This window comes from Vigna angularis, chromosome 8 (assembly GCF_016808095.1).
Source record: "Vigna angularis cultivar LongXiaoDou No.4 chromosome 8, ASM1680809v1, whole genome shotgun sequence".
In the NCBI taxonomy this organism is placed as follows: Eukaryota; Viridiplantae; Streptophyta; class Magnoliopsida; order Fabales; family Fabaceae; genus Vigna; species Vigna angularis.
In genome coordinates this window covers 1452412-1474944 of record NC_068977.1, presented here as the reverse complement: position 1 = coordinate 1474944, position 22533 = coordinate 1452412, and the positions used below count along the sequence as shown (strand labels likewise).

At 33.2% G+C, this 22533-nt stretch overlaps 2 protein-coding genes across 3 annotated transcripts; both read left to right on the top strand.

Moving 5' to 3' along the window:
- Window positions 1–1804: 1804 nt before the first annotated feature.
- On the top strand, window positions 1805–6364 carry LOC108345958 (uncharacterized). Its single transcript, XM_017584826.2, has 7 exons — window positions 1805–1978; window positions 2991–3158; window positions 3425–3516; window positions 3717–3816; window positions 3907–4765; window positions 4858–4991; window positions 5457–6364. The coding sequence occupies exons 2-7, from the start codon at window positions 3043–3045 to the stop codon at window positions 6301–6303; spliced, it is 2148 nt and encodes a 715-aa protein (XP_017440315.1). The 5' UTR covers window positions 1805–1978; window positions 2991–3042; the 3' UTR covers window positions 6304–6364.
- Window positions 6365–8289: 1925 nt separating this feature from the next.
- Window positions 8290–14807, top strand: LOC108346110 (glycosyltransferase BC10). Of its 2 annotated transcripts, XM_017585092.2 has the most exons (11): window positions 8294–9016; window positions 10042–10155; window positions 11212–11312; window positions 11533–11604; window positions 11887–11968; window positions 12080–12160; window positions 12537–12575; window positions 12798–12863; window positions 13253–13402; window positions 14199–14327; window positions 14469–14807. In XM_017585092.2, exons 1-11 carry the CDS (start codon window positions 8780–8782, stop codon window positions 14490–14492), a joined length of 1095 nt encoding a protein of 364 aa, XP_017440581.1. In that variant the 5' UTR covers window positions 8294–8779; the 3' UTR covers window positions 14493–14807. The 2 variants fall into 2 exon arrangements, with proteins under 2 accessions (XP_017440582.1, XP_017440581.1); XM_017585093.2 differs by lacking the exon at window positions 12798–12863 and having other exon boundaries at window positions 8290–9016.
- The last annotated feature ends 7726 nt before the right edge of the window (window positions 14808–22533 follow it).

Sequence of the window (22533 nt, the reverse complement as noted above, 5' to 3'; positions counted from 1 at the left end):
GAAACTTATAATTTTTATGTTTCAAAAACTTGGTTAGTAACTCTTGCAACATTGTTATACAAAGGAAAATGATTATTTGACACACATAAATTTTTTACATTTATTTGACACTACCTATATTTACTTTTTATTCTTTTTTTTCTTCAAAAAATATAAAACTTTACACTTTTATGACCATTTTACCCTTGTACTCTATGTCAAATGAATATAAAAGTGTGTCATGGTATCACTTTACTTGTACAAATATATTATTTAACTCTTATATATATATATATATATATATATATATATATATATATATATATATATATTTGTGTATTGGATGAAATAGTCATTTTTTTAAATATAAATTTAAAATTAAAATTAGATTTATAAACATTTAAGTTTAATTAGAAATTGATTTATGTTTGATCTTTCCCACATTCTATAATGAGTTGTGTCTTTATTGTTATTAGAATTGATGATAGTAGATGACTTATCAACTTTGAAAAACCAAATTTGAGATCCAACACACTTAAATGAAATTGGGTTTATTTACTCCCATTAAAAAAATTTATCTCAAAGAATGAAAACGTAATGAGCTAATGTAAATATATAAAAAAAAAATTGCAATTAACACATGTTTACTATTAATTATTTGAGTCATAAATTAAACACAAATACACATTCAAATATAAATTAAACATTCCATGCATAATAATGTTCTCTCATGGGATATCCTTGCCTAAACATAATAATGATGTTAATAATATTATAACATTAATGGTAATTAAAATATATATCAACTAAAATCACCTAATACTTTTAGGTATGTAAATAAAACTAGTAAATATGTATCATCTTACATATTACTTACAAGAATAATTAATCAACAATTGGATGATCCAAATATACTTTATAATAATGAACTTCAATGAATAAATCAATTATCAATAATTTAATATTTATTATACAAGTAATTGAAATAAAATCATCACTAAATTGAAATCAAATATCTTTAAGTTTTTTACTATTTCATACCTAACAAAATTCATTATATGCCTTTAATTATTATTAACCATACATAGCAATTTTCCTTAATTTTGATATAATAAAAATAACAAAACATCAACATTAGTTACAAACCACACAACTCAGGTACTTTGAAAAAAAATTAAGCAATTCAATTCAAACATTAAATCTCATTGGAAACATAACCCATAGCATTCATCATGGGTGCACTTGAATCCACAATTATTCACAATAAGGTAATTTGCAATAAGGTAGTTTGTCAAATCCGTAACAGTGACAATGCTCTTCAAACATTCAATTTCTTTAATTCAAGAAATCAATTCTCATAATATTGTAACATAATTTTAATTTATCAGTAAACTATAAATCTTGTATTTGTTATTCTCTTTAGTCTTAATTTTGTTTAATTTGAATAATCGATCTTTTGCCACACTATTATTACTTTTTTCTCTTAATTATTAAACTTTTTAATATCAACCGAGCCAAAATACTTTATTTTTTTTGTTACAACTATATATATATATAGGTTTATATGACATTTTTAATTTGTTTAAAAAATTAATGCAAACTTTCTCGTATATTACGTCCTCTCTTAAAATCGTTTTTGTAATTACTGATTTTTTAAATAATTATTTTAACTTAATTTAATTCTTCAAGAAATGATAAAGTTATATTTATTTAAGATATATTATAATAATAAAATAATTATAAAAGAATAAATTTTTGTATCTTTTTAAATAAATAAAAAAAAATAATGTTAAAATAATGTAAGAAATTTATGTATGTGAAAAAATCCCTTGAATTCGTTGTCCTGAAACTAAAGCAGTGAGATCGCAGAAGCCATCAAAGACAACTCAAAGGAGAATGTGGAAACGCAAAAAGACCTGAGAAAGGCACCAACACGGATCTGTGGGTGCGATAGGAGAACAGAAAATTGCAAGATAGAACCAGTGAATCACTTACCCAGGTGCGTTCTGCATAAATCGTGACCTAGAAACGAGTAATTCCAGTGTTGTTTTTTTGCTATTGTTAGTGTCCAACCGAGTTCGTTGAATCGACTCTAAACTCGCGATTCTTCACGCGTTTGCTCGAGTTCATTCGAGCCTACTAAAATAGATTATACTTGCGAGTTAACTAGGTTCGAGGATGCGAGAACGTAGACTTGCGATCTTGATGTTGCAGCCATGATATTGCATACGACATCTTAGTTGTAAAGTTCAAATGATATTAAGAAATAAACACGCACGCAAACTGATTTTATGGTTGTGTTGTAAGTGGCAATATGAAAGTGAGTTTTGTAATGTGTTTCGTTTTTCTTGTAATTCATCAGTTTGATGCTTCATACACATATGAAATTGCATTAGTTAATGATTAAGAGCAACGTAGAGTTAATGATTTTATGTCCTGTGAAGGTTACCTTTTTAGATTTGTTTCCTCTTTATCTCTACCTGTTTGGTGGTGTTGTTATTGAAGAAATTAATGAAGAGCCTGAAGTAGGGGAAGCATGTAAGATTAAAAAGTAGGAGATTTCGAAGAGGATTGATTTACTTCAAACATTTTAGTGGCCCTTATAGAAATCATCTTTCCGCAACTGTTATATTCAATCTCAATCTTTATGTGTACACTTTAGAGGATATCCAAGTGATTTATTGCTCCCTTGTGAAGGTGAAGACAGAGTAAAATGGAACTTTATTAAATCACTGAAGGAGTTCAGTTATGTGATATTTGCTTTATGTGTAAAGTATTCTCTGTCAATATCTAATAAACTATGTTTTCTCACTTCAAACCCCCTATTAGTCTCCCTGCTTATTGTATTCCCCTTTTCCTACATGATCTCCCATCCCCCTCTACTTTCAACCTCAGATCATCCTTTAATTTTTACAAAGTATAATTTCTTTGTTCCTCCATCCTATCCTAATTGAAGGAACGAACGAAAGAGCTACATGGGTCAAATCTTATGAAATGGGCTGTTTTTACAGGTCTAGTGCTTGAATATTAGGCATGTTGGATTGACTGCTGTAATTGTGACGTATGGATCAGAACCGGAGGGAAGTCATGGGTGCCAATGAGAACAGTAGTGCAAAACCAAGAGTGCGCCCAATTGTACGCTTAGGGATCTTTCTCATCTCTCACAGCAATATTGTCAGGTACTGCTGCTGCTGCTGCTAATACTACTAGTACTTCTATTATTATTGAGGGTAAGACTATTAAGAATTCAATAATTGAACGTTTTTTTACTGGAAATCGTATTGGGATGCATTGGAAATGATGCGGAGGTGCATTGGTAACACTTTAAATAGTGCTTTTGAGTTTTTAATCAGTGCTCTAAAGACACTGGTTAACATTATTATTATTGTTGTTGTTAGTATTACATTGAGTGATTTGAATTTAATTAAAACTCTGTTCTTTCCAGCTTGGTTTGTTTCCTGGCAGGGGTGGTGGCTCTTCTCCTTCTCCCTGTCCTTGCCAAGAATACCTACATTTCCGAGAATGCCCTTATGCCAGGTCATTTTCATTTTCAATTTACTGCATGCTCGTTTATTTTTCCATTTGTGCAGCCTCAAATAGAAATTTTCCCAGAAGTGCTAACTGACATACTTCTCTGTCTACACACATTGGAATGCTTGCAAACAGACAACCAAACACACGGCATACCTTTTCATCTCCTACTCACTAATTCTCTTGTTTACTTGGTTCTTCTGCAGGTTCTGCATACAACATGCTTTCTACTCACCATGTCTCAGATGCAAATAAGTTCATCAAGGACCTAACTGATCTTGAGTTCACTTCCATGGCCTCACCTATGTAACTCTTTCCTTCGTGTTATCATAAGAGACTTTATACAACTTCGCAAGGAAAAAGAAGAAATAATTTATTTGTTGTGTTTTAATACAGTGAGAGTCAAAAGCTTATTGCTCGGTATATGTCAGCTTTGGATGCTGAAGTTACTTTCCACAAGTTTTACCCTCAATTCAGTCAGTTCCATCCACTGCACTTCTTTACCAGTCCTGATTCAGGTATAATCTCCAAAAATGGAACTTGTTCTTCGTTTGGAGTCAACACTATTGGAATTATTAGGGCACCACGTGGGGATGGAAAGGAAGCTATTGTATTGGTGACACCTTACAATCGAAGCAAAGTTGGTTTGGGTGAGGCTGTGTCCTTGGGCATTGCTTACTCTGTGTTCTCGCTGCTTTCGCGTGTTACTTGGCTGGCAAAGGATGTCATATGGCTTGTGGCTGATTCACAATATGGAGAATATTCTGCAGTGGCTGCTTGGCTAAGAGAATATCAGGCCCCTGTTTTCCACAAAGTTGATGTAGTTACTAGTGAAGCATGTAATGAGAGCAGCACTTTTAATGAACTTGGACAGGGTCTTTATCTGGATGGAAAGTTAAATGGTGATTTTAGACGTGCAGGAACTATGGCAGCAGCTCTTGTAATTAAAGTTGCTGAGCAAGGTGACCGGTATGAAGACAGTCTTAATATTTATGCAGAAGCAACCAACGGCCAGATGCCAAACCTTGATCTTATCAATATTGTAAATTATATGGCAGTGCATAAACAAGGATTGCGGATAGAAGTGAAGAAGATGTGGTCTCTGCTTGACTCCTGGTGGCTCAATACTTTGGGTGTTATATTTGAATCCTTGGGAAAAATCGCTAGAAGCTTAAATCCCCAATGGAAGTTTGGTATTCCTGCTTCTGAGTATGTTGAAGGTGCTGCAACACTGGCAAGTTCATTGTATTACCAGGTGTTTTGTTTTTACCTGTCTAAAATATGTTTGTTACAATATTCCCTGTGACCATTTTATAATATCCTTTGTCTGTATATTATTCCTCTCAGGGTTTGGGTGTTCCCACCGGCCCTCATGGTGCCTTCCGTGATTATCAAGTTGATGCAATCACTCTGGAAATTTCACCAAAAGTTTCTCTTACTAAACTGTACAGGCGTAATGAATTCATACTTCGTGGTGGAAGGTATGTGCCACACATGCGAGTTGCATTGTATAACTATTTTGAAAATCAACCATCGAATAAATGGCTTGCTGTTGATGAAATTGTTGTAAGTCTGACATGTTTTTCATTTTAAATTATATGCAATGTACTGTTTATTTTTGCCACTTATAGTAATGAAACTGTACAAAGTTATGAACATCTTGTCCTTATTTTTGAAACCAAAGAAAGAAAAGTTCTGGATAGTTATTTGAACGCTCGGTTGAGTTTCTGTCGTTAGATATAACATGATGTATTTTCACAAACTGTTAAATGTAGGCAGGGAAAGTTGAAGAAACTCCAAAAAAGTATTTTTCATAAATTGTTAAACAGGGGAAATTCTTGAGTTCTTTAACGTGAAGAAAATTTTGTTGGGTATATTATAAAGCACGCAATCGGAAGATCTATATCTTTAATCACCGTAACCAAAATGTTTTGTACGTATTGCAGGTTAATTGAAGGAGTCATACGCTCAATAAACAACCTTCTTGAGAAGTTTCACCAGTCATTTTTTTTGTATCTCTTGACATCTCCTGGTAAGTTTGTGTCGGTTGGAGTTTACATGATTCCATTTGCATTACTTGTCGCACCACTTCCGATAGTTGCTGCCTATCTCCATGCCAATGCTAGTAATTCCAATCCCCAAAACCCATCCACCTTAGAAGTTGATGGCAGCCACAAATCATGGGAATGGTTGAATTCCGCTAGGAAGGTTTTGGTCATTCATTTATGGGGTGTTGTTGTCTCCTTACTCCCATTTTTCCTACGTCAACTCCCCAATACCACCCTAACGATGAACTTTGTATTGTGGGGTTTTCTATCAATTTTAAGCTTGCTGATTTTATACTTGATATTGGGTTGTCCAATTGCCGAAGCATCTGCGTCTCAACTCGAGAAAAACAAGTGGGCTAGCTTAAAGTCTGTAACTATATCAACAGCATTCATCGGTTTGTCTCTCATGTCCGTCATTAACTTTGCTACTGCAGAAATTGGGGCTTTACTTATTGTCCCAATTTGTCTATTGGCTAGACCATTGAAGCTTGATATCCAAGCTAGGAGCTGGAGAACCTTACTAAGGGCCTCTTTTAATATTGCTTTAGGATTTGTCGTGTTTCCTCCGGTTGCATTTGTTTTACTTAAAGTTGCATTTGAAGATTTTTATGGTATTAATGTTGGTGACTACTGGAAGTGGGTGGAATCCCTTTGGGCTTGGAACAGTGCTACTTACCTCTATGTAGGTGTTGTTCATCTACCATGCTGGGCACTGTGTATTTACATTTTATTTCATCCATGCTGACATGTACTATTACTTAGCCAGACTGCTATTCAATTGAGAATTTGAGAATTTTATTATCTTAGTTTTTGTGTTATCATCTTCAATGAACACCATTCTTCTCTGAAAGTAATTGTTTATAATTAGGAAAAGAGCTCAAGAACAGCTGCAAGAGCTCAAACAGCTAGAGCATTTATTTGCTTGTAAGTTGTAACATCACACACATATGAGAAGAGATGAGGCAAATATTGGATAGAGATTCATCTACATTCGTCAGAATGATTCAGAATAAAGCACACCTAACAAGTAATGGACTTTTTTTTAATAATAAAAATAAACACCCTAATCACTCATCACTCTTAAGGTAGTGGGTTTCTCAACATGCAATTTTCTCTATTTATGCAATTGATGATAAAAAGTTTGATAATAGTTAAATTTTAAAATGATTATTTTATAAAAATAATGTAGTTAATTATTAAATTTGATAATACTTATAGTATATGTGGATAACTTTAATCATGTGTTTATATTGTTAAATTTGATTCATTAATTGTTAAAGTTATTTTTAAAAAATAAAATATATATATATATATTAATTGTTAATATTTGTAATTAGAGCAACTTATAATAGTCAATTAATTAATTTTTATAAAAAGTTGAATCAAATTACTCACATGTCATTGATTTGGAATTAAAGATACAAAATAAACAAAGAAAGTTGAAAGACATGAAATGATAACTTTTTATTAATAATAAGATCAAATAAACAAATAAATGAATAATAAAACTGAAAAAAAAATCAAACTTTTACTATATAAACAGAGAATAAAACATTTAATCCTTATAAAAAAATTTCGTGACACGCTGGAGATCTAAAAAAACAACAAATTGTGAACAGATGACTATAAGTTTTACTTTTGCACATATAATGTCTTAAATAGAAATTATTAATGACTATATTTTATGAATCGCACTTTATCAAATTTGTCATCATTGGTTGGTTACAAACAACCTCCATTTGGTGTGGTGTAACTATCTATCTAACACCTACTCTAAATGTTTTTGACATTTTGTGAACACGTAATAAAATATTACGAGTCAAATAGTTTTAATTAAATTATTATCATTATATATATATATATATATAAAGTTTAGATGTTGTTTAAAATAAATATATGGTTCATGGATTAATTAAAACACAAGAGTTTAGAAACTAAGACTAAATTAAAGTTAGAAAATGCACTTATACAAGGCATAAGATTTAAAGGATTAAAGGATTTTTTTATATATTAAAGCAAGTATTTATATTAGGGTTGTCCGAAGTCTTGAAGTCAAAAGTTTTTCATGAATATAATCAATATATCAGTATTATTATTATTCAAAAAATAATAATACACGTGTTGTACTTAAAATATATGAATATAAATTAATATTAAAACATTAAAAATAATACATGTACATGCACCTTTTTTTATATTCGTAGAATTATAAATTATATACATTTTTTTTTCTATATTTATAATACTTATCTTAAAAAGCATAGTTTAAATAATTTCTGATTTATTGATATTGTCAAAAAATTTATTACATCCAAGTAAGTAAGCACTTAAAAGAATAAAAGTAAAGAAAAATATTATAAATTTTTTACCCTAACAATCAATTAGAAATCATGTTAATATGATTATAATACTTATAATAAAAGTATATAAAATGACTATGCATGGCACTCTATAATTGAATAGTTTGTATACTAATATCTTGAATTCATTTAAAGAAAATCTAATATTAATTTCTTAACCAATATTAGCAAAATGGTTCTTCTTGAGTTGGTTTTGTTTGTGTTTTCTTACATTCTTGCATTCTTTGATAACCAAAAAAAAGAAACACACTGATAGGCTTCAACATTACAGAGAAAAGAGTTTTGGTTTTTGTGTGTTTTTTAAAGAACTCTCATATCTCAATCATAGTATTCTGTTATCCAGATGCACACGCAACTTGAAAAAGAAGTAGCACCTTTACAACACAAGAACAAGGAGACACTCTTCACTTTTTCAAACCCAAATTAATAATAACCACTAACCAACAAACTTTTCACTCTTTAGTCTTAACACACACTCCATTACTCTCTCTCTCACTCGCTAAATCTTCTTCATTTCTCAGTTTCATTTCCAAGTAACAATTCTCTGGAGAGAGAATCTATAAGCTTTTTGCTCATAACCTCACAAGCACCTTACTTTTTTTTTACCACTGTTAGTTGCTTTGTATTGATTTCTGGGTCAGTGTAGTATTTTCCTCTTTTCACGAGCTTGGTCAAATTTTTTCTTTCTGGGTTCTGTGGTTATTGGGTTGCCATGGATCTGGCTGGATCTTCTGGCTTTGAGTCCTGCAAGATCCAAGTGATGGTCAAAGTTTCGTTTTTTAGGATGTGATTCTGCTGCTGAACGAGTTTGAAATGGTGGGTCAGTTTTAGCTGCTAAAAGGGGGCGAAGATAGATATAATATGAAGCGTAAGGTGATTCAGCAGAGGTGGAAGAAGAAGCTTTTTGCTTTGATCTTTGTGGTGTTTTGTTTTGGGAGTTTCTTGTTTATGCAGACACGTTACAATCATGTTGTGGGGTTGGTTTCATTGCAACGCCATTTTGTTTCTGAGCCTGAGGTTCAGGGCCCCAAGATTGCGTTTCTCTTCATTGCACGGAACAGGCTACCTTTGGAAATGGTTTGGGATGCATTCTTTAGGGTACCTTCTTTTCTCTTTTAGTTGTTACTGACCTCTATATCATGGAAATAAATAAGGCAGCTACTTTTATTAGTCATTATTTTATAGCTGACATATTTGATATTTTTCAGTTACAGCAGCACAGATGAGTTTAGTTATTTGATATCAATTATAGCTTAGTATCACAAAGTTTAGTTATTTCTATATTTCTCTTTATTTTTGTCAATAATAACAATGTAAAGAGTTTTTACATGGTCATTTTATGCCTTGGATTGGAACAAATTGCTATCATTTTATATTTGTCATTACATAATGAGTTAATCTCAAATTTTGGGAAAACAATAAGTTTTGCTCACATTTATAACTTATTATTTTGCTTCTCCTTAAAATAAAAATATATATTGTTGAGGTTAAACAGATCCTAATTAAATTGAGTGGCTTTATATCCGTTTTTTCTTTCAATATAGCATATCCATAAAGAGTATGTTGGTTTTTACAATAACTATTTAAAAATAACACAAATGATGATATTTTATTTGTTGATAATGTACTGTGAAAAGAATTTAAATTCAAATCTTTGTGTGAAGGGGGTAGAGTCTTTAATTGATAGGGGGTTTAGAGGCTAAAGTGAGGTACATCAATTGTGGTTAGTTCAATGTCTTAATGATTAAATAGAATCTGTATTTATTTTGGTCCAATTTAGAGCTTGAGACACTTTGAATTGCTAGCTGATAATTATTGGGAGATGCTTTATTCATGGTATTCTGTTGGTGTTACTTGAATGCACTGTTGGTAAAATTAGTGTTGGTTATTTTTCCTTGCTGTTCATACCAACATTTCAATATCAGTGCCAGTTTGCATTTTAAGATGCTATTGGACCCTCCTTTTTTAAAAGTGTTCATAATGGATGTGAATTTGTTGATCTTTCTTTTCATGTTTTTAAAAGCAATGGGTGATCAACATTGTTTTTATTCCATACAATGCTTTTTTGTTTACTATATTAAGGGGCTGTAATTCCTACTGAAACATTTGTGCCATTTCTTCAGGGAGGCGATAGCAAATTCTCAGTTTTTGTTCACTGCAGACCAGGGTTTCTTCTCAATAAAGTAACAACTAAATCATCTTATTTTTTGAATCGGCAAGTTAATAATAGTGTACAGGTTAGTCTTCTTTTTGTTTTCAACAGAATATTTTTGCTTATAAATCCACTCCCTGTGTGATATATTATGTGGTGTTCATATTGATAAGGAAGTACACTTGGTGTAACTTACCCCTTGCTTATGCTTAACATCGGTTCTTTTTGTGTTATGAAAGTTAATGGTTTTATTAGTTTGTGTAGCGATACCTTAACTACACATGTTAAGAAACAGAGGGAGTATAACAGATGATAAAAATAATTACTGGAAACAAACGTCCTCTGTCTGATAACAAGAAGCAATTCCCTTGATGGAATTAAATCCCCTTGATATGTAGTTATATATAGATATCCTTCTTAATGTTCTTGTTCAGAAGTTTTAATTCTTTTCTTTTCGGGAGATGATTGATGTTTCAGATGCCTAACAAGAATGATTGTTGTGAGATTTTTAAGTAGATAAACTTATTGTTCCCAATTGCAAAGATTTTTCCCAATAACGATGTAAGCAATTGAGTGCATTTTAAAAAAAAAAAAAATTAACAAATCTGGGAAACATATCTTCCTTGCTGGCTAACAGTTGAATCCTAAAAGACTGACTTCCTTTACTCTTTGTTGGAGTTTCTTACCTGTGCCATTTAGAATTTATGTTGAATATTTTGATTTGATTGGATTTTATTGTGGTACACCCAGATCATGGTTGTGTATTTTGTTTTTATGTAAACATGATTGAATATATATAGTTCTTATCACAAACTTCCAAGTATCAATGAATATTCAGTCTACCTCCTGTTTTTAAATGTTTCTCTAAAAGTGAAATTTGAATTACTTTATTAAATTTTACCAAACTGTATGTAATTTGTCAAAAAATAGTTGTTACAAAGTTGCAATCTCATTTTGTCAGAAAAATCTGAGGTATATCCTTTCTTAAATTGTTCCTCTCAAAGTAAACTTTAAATCATTGTTTTCAATTATACTATGCTGTCTAAATTTTTCAGAAAATAGTGCTGAAAAGTTGCAATCCCATTTTGTTATGCATATCAGCTTCATGGTACTTATTTAGTTCATGTGGATCTGTTTCCAGATTGAGTGGGGAGAAGCAAGCATGATAGAGGCCGAGCGCGTTTTACTTAGACATGCGCTAAGTGATCCTTTAAATGAACGCTTTGTTTTCCTCTCAGATAGGTGAGGGTATAAATTTGTTAACAGCTATAAAGTTTTAGACCTTATACCTTTGCATATCACTTTCTGGACTTACACTATAACTACTCAGCACTAGGTCACAGTTTTGAAAGTATGGTTTTCTTCTGTTTGCTTAATTATTTGGTAGAATAAATGACATTGATGTTTTTCTATGCTTGAGCCTAGCACCTTACTATATTTCAGTTGATTGATTTCTTTTCAGCTGTATACCTTTATACAACTTCACCTATACGTATGACTACATCATGTCAGCATCAACTAGTTTTGTGGACAGGTGAGTATACACACTTGCCTTATGCTTCTGCACATTGCTTTGTAATGTTACCACTTTTTCTTTTCTTTCAATCTGTATCATTCCTTGACTTGAAACTGAAATCTCAATTTTCTTTTTAAATTATACCACTAAGTGAAGTTAGAAACACTATTAGTGTAAAAGTACAATTCCTCATACAACAAATTTTGAGAGGTTAAATTTGCTGAAAGGGAAACTTTTTGTTAAACTTAGCTATTTATTTGCCAACAATTTAACCGTTTTTTTGCATAAAATTATGAACAGCTTTGCTGACACGAAAGAAGGCCGATATAATCCAAAAATGGATCCTATTATTCCTGTCTATAACTGGAGGAAAGGATCTCAGGTAAAGGTCTAGTGTAGCTCTTGGTTTGCTATAACTTAATTCCGAAAAGATATGCATCACCTAATAATACCTTCTTATTTATTCCTGTCTTATTTATATATTCTTCTGCAGTGGGCTGTTCTTACAAGAAAACATGCCAAGTTTGTAGTGGAAGATGAAACTGTATTTCCAATGTTTAAAAAATATTGCAAGGTAATGGGTGACAAGGTCAATTACAGTCTGTCTTTTATGATTGCTATTGCATGCGTTTTTTGAAATGTTGGACTCTTGTACAAAGATAGTTACACATCAATAATGGCCTAAGCAAATGTGCCAATTTTGACAGTGAAACAGTGAGAGTTGTAGGGACTATGTCTGTTCCATTCCATCTTTATTTTCCTTTACACCCTTTAGGGTTTCCTCACATTCTTGATCATTAAAACTATTAACTCATTGCTGGCTTTGCATCCATGTTGTGCTAATGGATCTGCTTTTTAGTATTTAAGCCACTAATATTTCTTGTCTCTTAATGCTGACACCCTTATCTGTTTCTTCTTTGTTTTTCTTACCTATGGATTTAATAATGCAGAAAAAACCACTCCCAGAATTTTGGAGGGATCAGTACATTGTAAGTTCTCTATTTCAAATTATGCATTTAATAATTATTTAAAGATGTTCCTTTTTTTTACTATATTAGCTTCAATCAGTCTCCTTTTTTCTTTATTGAAATCATTTTTCTTCTTATGAAGTAATTCAATATTTGATTGTGAACTGATATGTGATGTCAATTAGGTTCGAGTAAATTATATGAACTAACAACTAACTAATTATAATTTCTTCCTTCATGAAGCCTGCTGATACATCCAAGATCCATAATTGCATACCAGATGAACATTATGTTCAGACATTACTGGCTGTAAGGATCCTTTTCTTTTCCAATCTGCACTCTTTCTGTTTCTGTCTTGGAAACAGGCTTTGTCATGAATCTGATTCACTTAAATTCAACAACTTGCTATGGCATAATTTATTATGCTAAAAAACTGATGCTGAGAAGAAACTAATTTTGTATACTTTTTTGGGTCTTGGATTTGTATGATTTGAGTGACAGAGTAACTGGAATGGAGATTTTCTGCACTGTTTCTAGATGTTTCAAAAAGTGAATTAGTTACAAATTTACATTGCTGCATTATTTGAAGTTGAATAAAAAGCATCACATTAAAACACATATGGTTAAAGAAATTGATGTCTGTGATCACTATGTTAGTTCCAATGTTCTTATTTGAGTGTTTCCTTCCCAAAATGCAGCAAAAGGACCTTGAAGCAGAAATCACACGAAGATCATTGACACATACTGCCTGGGATATTTCCAACTCCAGGGATCATGAGCGCCGGGGATGGCATCCAGTGACTTACAAGTACTCAGACGCGACGCCTATGCTTCTAAAATTCATTAAGGTTTCATCTTTACTGCCACTGCAAAATCTCCCTTTTGAATCTACTTCCATTCCATGATCATCACTTTCATGCATCTTAAACAGTGATTTTGCCTTAGCAGCCAAAAACATTCTCACTGTTTTTATCTCAACAATAATACTAATTTGTTGGGAAGATATCATGGGTGGTAATGATAGTTAGGTAACCCCCTAATGGAGCTAAAATGAATGCAAACAATTAAATAAATCACCTACTACAACATATCAGCATATGCACTTGTTAGGATACAAACAAAGTCTCACATAAGATAAAACAAAAAATAAATATGGATTTATATACACATAAAATACCTCTATTAGTAAAAGGTTTTTTTTTGGAATGATATCAAAAAGCAAATTTGTGAGTCCAAAATAGATAATATTTTACCAGTGTGAAATGAGAGAAACTTTTGTTTTGTGAATAAAGCAAAGGTATTATGTGAGTCAGTTGAAGCCAGTAAAAGAGCAATCAGTTTTAGTTTTTATGTTCATTAATGTGTTAGTAAAACTTTTTCCAAAATATTCAATCAACTGGGTAATTTTCAATTTATGAGTGGTTGTTGATACTGTAATGAGCTGAATATGCAATAAAACACAAATAGTGTGAGCCACCTGGAAGAAAAGATGATCATTGAACTGTGCTATCGTAAGAAAGCTAATGCAGAAATGCTTCACTCATTAACATATCTTTCTCAGTTTGAGACAAGCATATAAAGTGCATTTACTCTACTTTCATGAAAGAAAATGTGTGCAAAAAACGTTTGATTATTTGTTTTCAGGACATAGATAATATATACTACGAAACAGAATACCGAAGAGAATGGTGCAGCAGCAAGGGTAAAGCATCAACTTGCTTCCTTTTTGCTAGAAAATTTACTCGGACTGCTGCTTTAAGGCTTCTTGATTTTGTAAGTTCATGCATATTTCATGGTTTACTTGAACTGCTATATACTTAGATTTCAAACATTTCTTTTTAACTTCTTCTATGTAAGTTTTACAAGTCTAGCTTGTTAATTATTTTTCTGTATTTTTTTTTTTAATTTTTACAGTCTGTTCTGGGAGAGTTCAATTAAGAGAACAAAGTGCTCATTGGAAGAGGCTGATACAAGCCAAAAATACACTTAGCAAAACAAATAAGAGGAGAAAAAGAATAAAGAAAAACCATTTGAAGAGTTTTTTTGGCTACCATAATGTATATTTACAAAATTAAGAGTGCCTGTGTCCTTGTCAGAGACACACCAAAATTATTTTATCTGTTTTATAATTTTCATACTTTTAATTTTTAAATAAATACATTAGTTCAAATATTTTTATTTTGTATTTTTTAAGTGATGGACATGGACCTTTGTATTATTTCTTAGATGTATATTTACTTTCTTTATCTTCTACTTATTCCTCCTGAATCAAATATTTTTAATTTGTATTTGGTTCTCATTTGTTTTTAGAACAAAAATTTCTATACAACACTGTAACATCCCAAAATACAGTAATCACCATAATTTAGAATTAATTACAATTATCAGTTAAAACATGCAGTCTTACACTAACAACATAATTCCAAAGCCGAACGTGCTTAAGTACAGAGATAAAATACCATACAACAGTATTTCCAAGTTTAAAGACGAACGGTTTTACAAACTTTAATCGAACGTCCAAAAAGCTAACAGAAAACTAAAAGCTACAACTTAACGAGCACTCTAGGGTTCGACTTTAACCTCTACTTCGACCAGATTGGCGTCCTCCAAATTATCTTCTTCCAGTGTTTCCTCAAGCAACGTCTCTCCGTCTGCTCACATCTACACGGATGATCATTGCATAGACAAGACGGACGTACACGGACGAACGACAACACAAGGAAATAACACAGGGTAAGCTTATTGAATTTGATTCACAAGTCATTCATACAAATAGCATATTAACATTCATAAAATATCACAACACGTATAATCAGTTCAAACTCTCATAAGACAGACCGTCCGGACTGTATGAATCCATGTATCTACAGGCGTTCGTGCACCCGGGTGATGTGATAACTGGAAACACTCAACAACTGCCATCCGAGGTTAGCCCTATCAGTCCAAAGTACTCCTTAGGACTAGGACCTCCTGCCGTTCCCACACATGACCTACTCCCCTCTACTTGAGGACGAGCACTCACGGAACATCAGGATGAACTGCCATCAGTAGCTTTACCATGGTCATACTACACAACTTCTCATATTCAAATCATAGAGACGTTCCTCCTCGGAACGCTTGTTCAAATTCCATAATCATAGTTTCATCTCTTATACTGATCGCACATTATAAAATTTCCTCTAAATCACATTTTCATTCTTAGTTCCACTTTCATAAAAAGACGAGCGTTCAGCCCCCTTCATAATGAGGACGAACGTTATCATGATATCGAGAAATACTCGTTTCTGAAAGAAAGAAAACGAACGTCTTTCCAAGGACGGACGTCATGACCACTTGAATCAGTTAAATGAACTGATTCTAGAACGATTCAAATGATACTTAGAATAATTTAAATTCAAGAACTTTAGATCGAATCCAAATGAACAAAGACATCGCAAGGCTTTTAGATGTTGATAACGGATACGAATTTATAAAAGATGTTAACCGCCAGTCAATGACCGAACGCGGTAATGGATATTTATTTAACTGTTTGGACGAACGCTATTTTCATACAATTGATAATCAAGTGTAAGGACGAGCGTTCGGTATAAGACCGAGCGCTACTCATGATGAACGCTTTGGGTCGAGACCCATCGCTGAGGCGGGATATTAATAGAAATAGAAATTTATAAGGTAATCATAGTGAAGAGAATTATTTAGGAATGACTAAGTATATAAGGTTGTATTTTTCTAAGCTTCTCACTTTCTCGCATAACACTCAGAGCACCTACGTTTGGCCGAACGCTCAAACGTAAGACTAATATAAGAGGGCGTTCGTCCTGACTCAGTATTCCTTCCAAATGAAAGAATTCTGTTTTCAAGGGAAGTACGAAATACCGAACGGTCAAAGACCTTTCGATAACGAACGTTCATTTTCATAGCATTTCATATTTCAATTCTCAATTACAGTAAACTCATTTTTCAATATAAACCTTTATGCATTTAACTACTCATATCATGGCACATTTCATAAATTTCATATATCATCTCATCATCCAGATCATACATCAAAGATCAATAATCCAGATTTCATACTTCATAATTTCACATACTTCATACAACACAACACATACACATGAATTAAACTTAATAAGCTTCCCTTACCTGGATTAGTAGTGAACGAACGTCCTAACTCGAAATCCTGGATTCGCCCAACTATCACTTCTATCCTCAGACCACTTAACTCTTGCGAACTAAAACAAATTCCAGAATCAAAATTTGATTCAGATAAGGAGAATGCATGTAATCAGATTTGGTTTTGCATGAACCCTAATAATGAACAGCTAAGGGACGAACTTACCAGATTCAAAACTTGAACTTGTTCGGTTTGATGGAAAGCTTATGACTGGATCGCTTCTACGGTCTCTGAAATTGGATCGGAGAAGAAGAAGGTAAGTTATGGTAGAGAGAAGATGGAGGTTCTAGAGAGAAGGCAGAGAATTTGGAAATCAAGAGTTTGGGGAAGAAGACGAAGCATGCAGAGAAGTGGGAAGAGTGTTTTCCAGAAAATTAATTTCTCTCCCCACGTAGGACGAACGTCCATTCACCTGCTGCCACTTGGATTCCACTAACGTTTTCGAATGTTTCAAAGTGACACTTGGCAGTTGCATGCAGAGTGAGTGTGAGTGCGTTTTAATGGCACTGCACGTGTGGCGAGAGTGCATTAAATGGTGCTCAGAACGAGAGGGTGTGGGTGCGTTTCTTAATAAAAAATTGTGGACAGGGTTTTAGAGCATTAATGACGTGATTTGACATGTGGAGGTTGTTTTAATTTTTGAGACCTTGCAAACACAGTTTTCTCTTTTTCATAAAATAAGAGTAAAGATGCAGAGGAATTTTTAGAGGGTAATAAAAGAAAGAAAAAAAACTTCAAGGGAAACTTCCTTTTGTACCCGTATATATATTTTCACCTCCATAAATATAAAAATTTGCATTTTATTCTTAGAAAATGACTTTTTGATTATGCAACTTAAAATTTATTTTATGGTATAAAAGACTTTTGAATTATAAATTAGTAAGTTATTTTAACTTTCAAACTAGTTTGAGATCCATGTCAGCACACAAGTTAGTTATTCTTTTTATTTAATACTTTGATTGAAAAATAAATGATATAATTATTATTATATTTAAATAGAATATTTATTTATATCGTTATATTTATGTGTTATGATTTGTAAACATGATACCGGAATGAAAAGGTTAATTATACAAAAATTATAATTAAATAATTAATGAAGATTATTGAATTATATGTGATACAGTAGAATATGTAATAATATTTAAATTGATGCACTATTATTAATTAAATTGAAGCACTATTATTTCAAAGCAGTGTAAATACACATACGAAACACGTTTATTATTTTGTTATTGTAAGTTAAAATTTTAAAATAGTTAGTTATGAATAGAGTTGTGGATCATAAATTTTATAGTAATTAAGTTGATTGGATAAAGTTATTTGGATAAATAAGTATATTTGTAAATTCATCTAATTATTATATAAATATATTTATATAATATGGATTATGAGACTTGTTTAGTTAGTGTATAGATAAATTTGTTTAATACTTATTAGTAGATATGTTTAATTAGTATATAGATTAATTTGTTCAATATTTGTTGTTGAATTCATCTTATCAATATATAAACACAATTTTGTTTAATGTGTATTTAAAGACTCGTCTAATTAGTGAATGGATAAACATGTCTAATGTATATTGTAAAACTTGTATAATCAATATATGAATAAATTTATTTAATATGCATTGCAAGACTCATATAATCAGTTAAATGGACAACTTGTATGTGTATTGTTAGACTCATTTAATCAATGTATGGATAGAGTCATCAAATATGTATTCTTAGACTCGTATACTTAGTAAATGGACAAACTCATCTAATATGTATTAATAAACTTGTTTAATCTGTGTATAAACATATTTGCCTAATATATATTGCTAGATTCTTTTAATAAATGTATAAACAAACTCATTTAATATATATTGTTATACTTATCTAATCAATGTATGGAAAGACTTGTTTAATATGTATTGTTAGACTCGTATAATAACTGTATGGACAAAGTCGTCAATTGTGTATTCTTAGACTTGCCTAATTAATGACTCGTATATTCAATGTCTGGACAAATTCGTTTAATATGTAATATAAGACTAGTTTAAATGGTGAATAAATACAGTGGTTTATTGTATATAATAAACTCATCTAAACTATGTATGAATATGTTCATCTAATGTCTATTATTAGACTCGTTTAATTAGTGTATGAACATACTTGTCTAATGTGCATTGCAAGACTTGTCTAATTAGTGAATTGATAGACTCATGTAATGTGTATTAATAGACTCGTCTAATCAATGTATGAAGAAACTTATGTAATATGTATTGTTAGACTCATCTAATCAATGTATGACCAAAATTTTCTAATATATATTGCAAAATTCATTTAATTAGTGTATGAACAAACATGTTTAATGTGTTGCGAAATAAGCGTATAGACAAAGTCATCTAATGTGTATTCATAGACTTATTTAATCAATGTAGGGAATGACTCGTTTAATGTTTTTTGGTATACTCGTTTAATTAATGTATAGACATACTTATTTAACACATTGTTAAACTCATCTAATTGTCTAATGTTTATTGTTACACTTGTCTAATCGATATATGAACAAAGTCGTCTTTTGTGTATTCCTAAACTCATGTAATCAATATATGAAGTGTCTTTTCTAATATTTGTTATATTCGTCTAAGTCTTGTAAGGACATACTTGTTTAATGTGTATTAGTGAACTTGTATATTCATTGTATGTATAAATTTGTTTAGTATGTGTACAGTATAAAATATTGGCCGAGTGGTTATAAACAACCAACCAGATTTTCAGGTAATCTGTTTATATCTGATTCTGTTTATATTCAATTGGGCTTACATCAGCTCAGGATCCATGAGGTAAATTATAAATACAAAGTCAGGGCCGAAAGCCAGGTACGTGCCACTTACGCATTATTTACTCTACGTTACTCTAAAATACTCAATAGTGATAACCATTCACTAAATATTCAACTAGGAGCCGAGGCTCTTCAAATCACACGCCTAGCTTGAGCGTCAGAGTATCTTTTACAGGTACATCCCCCCTCGTCAAGAAGGAGACCGATCGGTTTATGCCAACACCGATCGGCCAGTAGCAGGAGTTTGGAAGCGAGCGAGCGGTTCAGACACATCAGCAGGTTAGTCTCTCAGTCCCAAAAATATCTACCGAAACATTTTGGCACCCACCGTGGGACCGAGCGTCAAACCCAATGATGAACACGAGGAGCATGGATGAACAACAAAGCACCAAAAAGATGATTAGAAACCACAAGAAACCAAGACGAGCGTTCGGTCTCGACATCACTATTTCAGATCAACAGTTTAAACTTTCGACAAAGTGAACACTACAGTAGATGAATCATCATCTCTACGTGAGACGTCATCAACAAGATAAGTATTTTTTGAAATATGAATATTTCATAAAATATCTAATTGATATTATAACAACTATTTTTATAATCCCTAATATATTATATGATATATGATATATTATATATAATATAGTATATAACTATAAATATAGTTATCTAATTATTATAACCGAAACATTTTCTGGCATGATTCCAATAATCAAAGAAATTGTTGTGTTAGAGATAACTATCAACATCAATATTCTAAAATCTCGAAACGGTTTTGATACCTTGTTTATTATCTATGTTATTTATTCGGTGCAATTCATAATATCTGATAACTGAATCATTTATTATATGGGTATATACCATAATATATATCATCATGAGAATTTCAGCAATGAACATCTTGAAGAAATCTATATCAAAATCCACGCCATCAACTATGCAAGTGCAGACTAAGATCTAGTCATAAACGGACTTCATGAAATTCAATTAACGAAGGGGAAGTCTCCTATTGCAAACACTGATTGCCAATTTCGTCAGCAAAGTTCATAATCAACGATCAAGTCCAAGACCGAGCGGTAAATCCCTCTCGGGAGAGAGGTAAAAACCTCTCAAAGCCGAACGGTAAAACCCGTTCCCTAGGAAGCAATCCTAGTTGAAATACCGAGCGGTAAATCCCTCTCGGGAGAGAGGTAAAGCCCTCTCAAAGACGAACGGTAAAGCCCGTTCACTAGGAAGCACTCCTAGCTCAAAGCAGAGAGGTAAAGCCCTCTCAAAGGCGAACGGTAAAGCCCGTTCCCTAGGAAGCACTCCTAACTCAAAGCAGAGAGGTAAAGCCCTCTCACAGCCGAACGGTAAAGCCCATTCACTAGGAAGCACTCCTAGATCAAAGCAGAGAGGTAAAGCCCTCTCAAAGCCGAACGGTAAAGCCCGTTCACTAGGAAGCACTCCTAGATCAAAGCAGAGAGGTAAAGCCCTCTCAAAGTCGAACGGTAAAGCCCGTTCCCTAGGAAGCACTCCTAGCTCAAAGCAGAGAGGTAAAGTCCTCTCAAAGTCGAACGGTAAAGCCCGTTCACTAGGAAGCACTCCTAGATCAGAGCAGAGAGGTAAATTCCTATCGGTTCCTGTTGAAGTTCGAGCGGTAAATTCCGCTCGGTTAATGTCGAAGGTCAAGAGGTAAAACCCTCTCGGTTAATGTTGAAGACCAAGAGGTAAATTCCTTTCGATTCATGTGGAAGGACGAGCGGAAAATCCCGTTCGGTTAGTGTCGAAGGTCGAGAGGTAAAATCCTCTCGGTTATTGTTGAAGGCCGAGAGGTAAATTCCTCTCGAAGGACGAGCGGTAAATACCGCACGGTTAATGTCGAAGGTCGAGAGTTAAAACCCTCTCGGTTAATGTTGAAGACCAAGAGGTAAATTCCTTTCGGTTCATGTGGAAGGACGAGCGGTAAATCCCGCTCGGTTAGTGTCGAAGGTCGAGAGGTAAAATCCTCTCGGTTATTGTTGAAGGCAGAGAGGTAAATTCCTCTCGAAGGACGAGCGGTAAATCCCGCTCGGTTAATGTCGAAGGTGGAGAGGTAAAACCCTCTCGGTTAATGTTGAAGACCGAGAGGTAAATTCCTCTCGGTTCCTGTTGAAGGACGAGCGGTAAATCCCGCTCGGTTAATGTCGAAGGTGGAGAGGTAAAACCCTCTCGGTTAATGTTGAAGACCAAGAGGTAAATTCCTCTCGGTTCCTGTTGAAGGACGAGCGGTAAATCCCGCTCGGTTAATGTCGAAGGTTGAGAGGTAAAACCCTCTCGGTTAATGTTGAAGAGCGAGAGGTAAATTCCTCTGGGTTCCTGTTGAAGGACGAGCGGTAAATCCCGCTCGGTTAATGTCGAAGGTCGAGAGGTAAAACCCTCTCGGTTAATGTTGAAGAGCGAGAGGTAAATTCCTCTCGGTTCCTGTTGAAGGACGAGCGTTAAATCCCGCTTGGTTACTGTCGAAGGTCGAGAGGTAAAACCCTCTCGGTTAATGTTGAAGAGCGAGAGGTCAATCCCTCTCGATTCCTGTTGAAGGACGAGCGGTAAATCCCGCTCGATTAATGTCGAAGGTCGAGAGGTAAAACCCTCTCGGTTAATGTTGAAGACTGAGAGGTAAATTCCTCTCGGTTCCTGTTGAAGGACGAGCGGTAAATCTCGCTCGGTTAATGTCGAAGGTCGAGAGGTAAAACCCTCTCGGTTAATGTTGAAGACCGAGAGGTAAATTCCTTTCGGTTCATGTTGAAGGACGAGCGGTAAATTGCGCTCGGTTAATGTCGAAGGTCGAGAGGTAAAAACCCTCTCGGTTAATGTTGAAGACCGAGAGGTAAATTCCTCTCGGTTCCTGTTGAAGGACGAGTGGTAAATCCCGCTCGGTTAATGCCGAAGGTCGAGAGGTAAAACCCTCTCTGCTAATGTTGAAGAGCGAGAGGTAAATTCCTCTCAGTTTATGGGGAC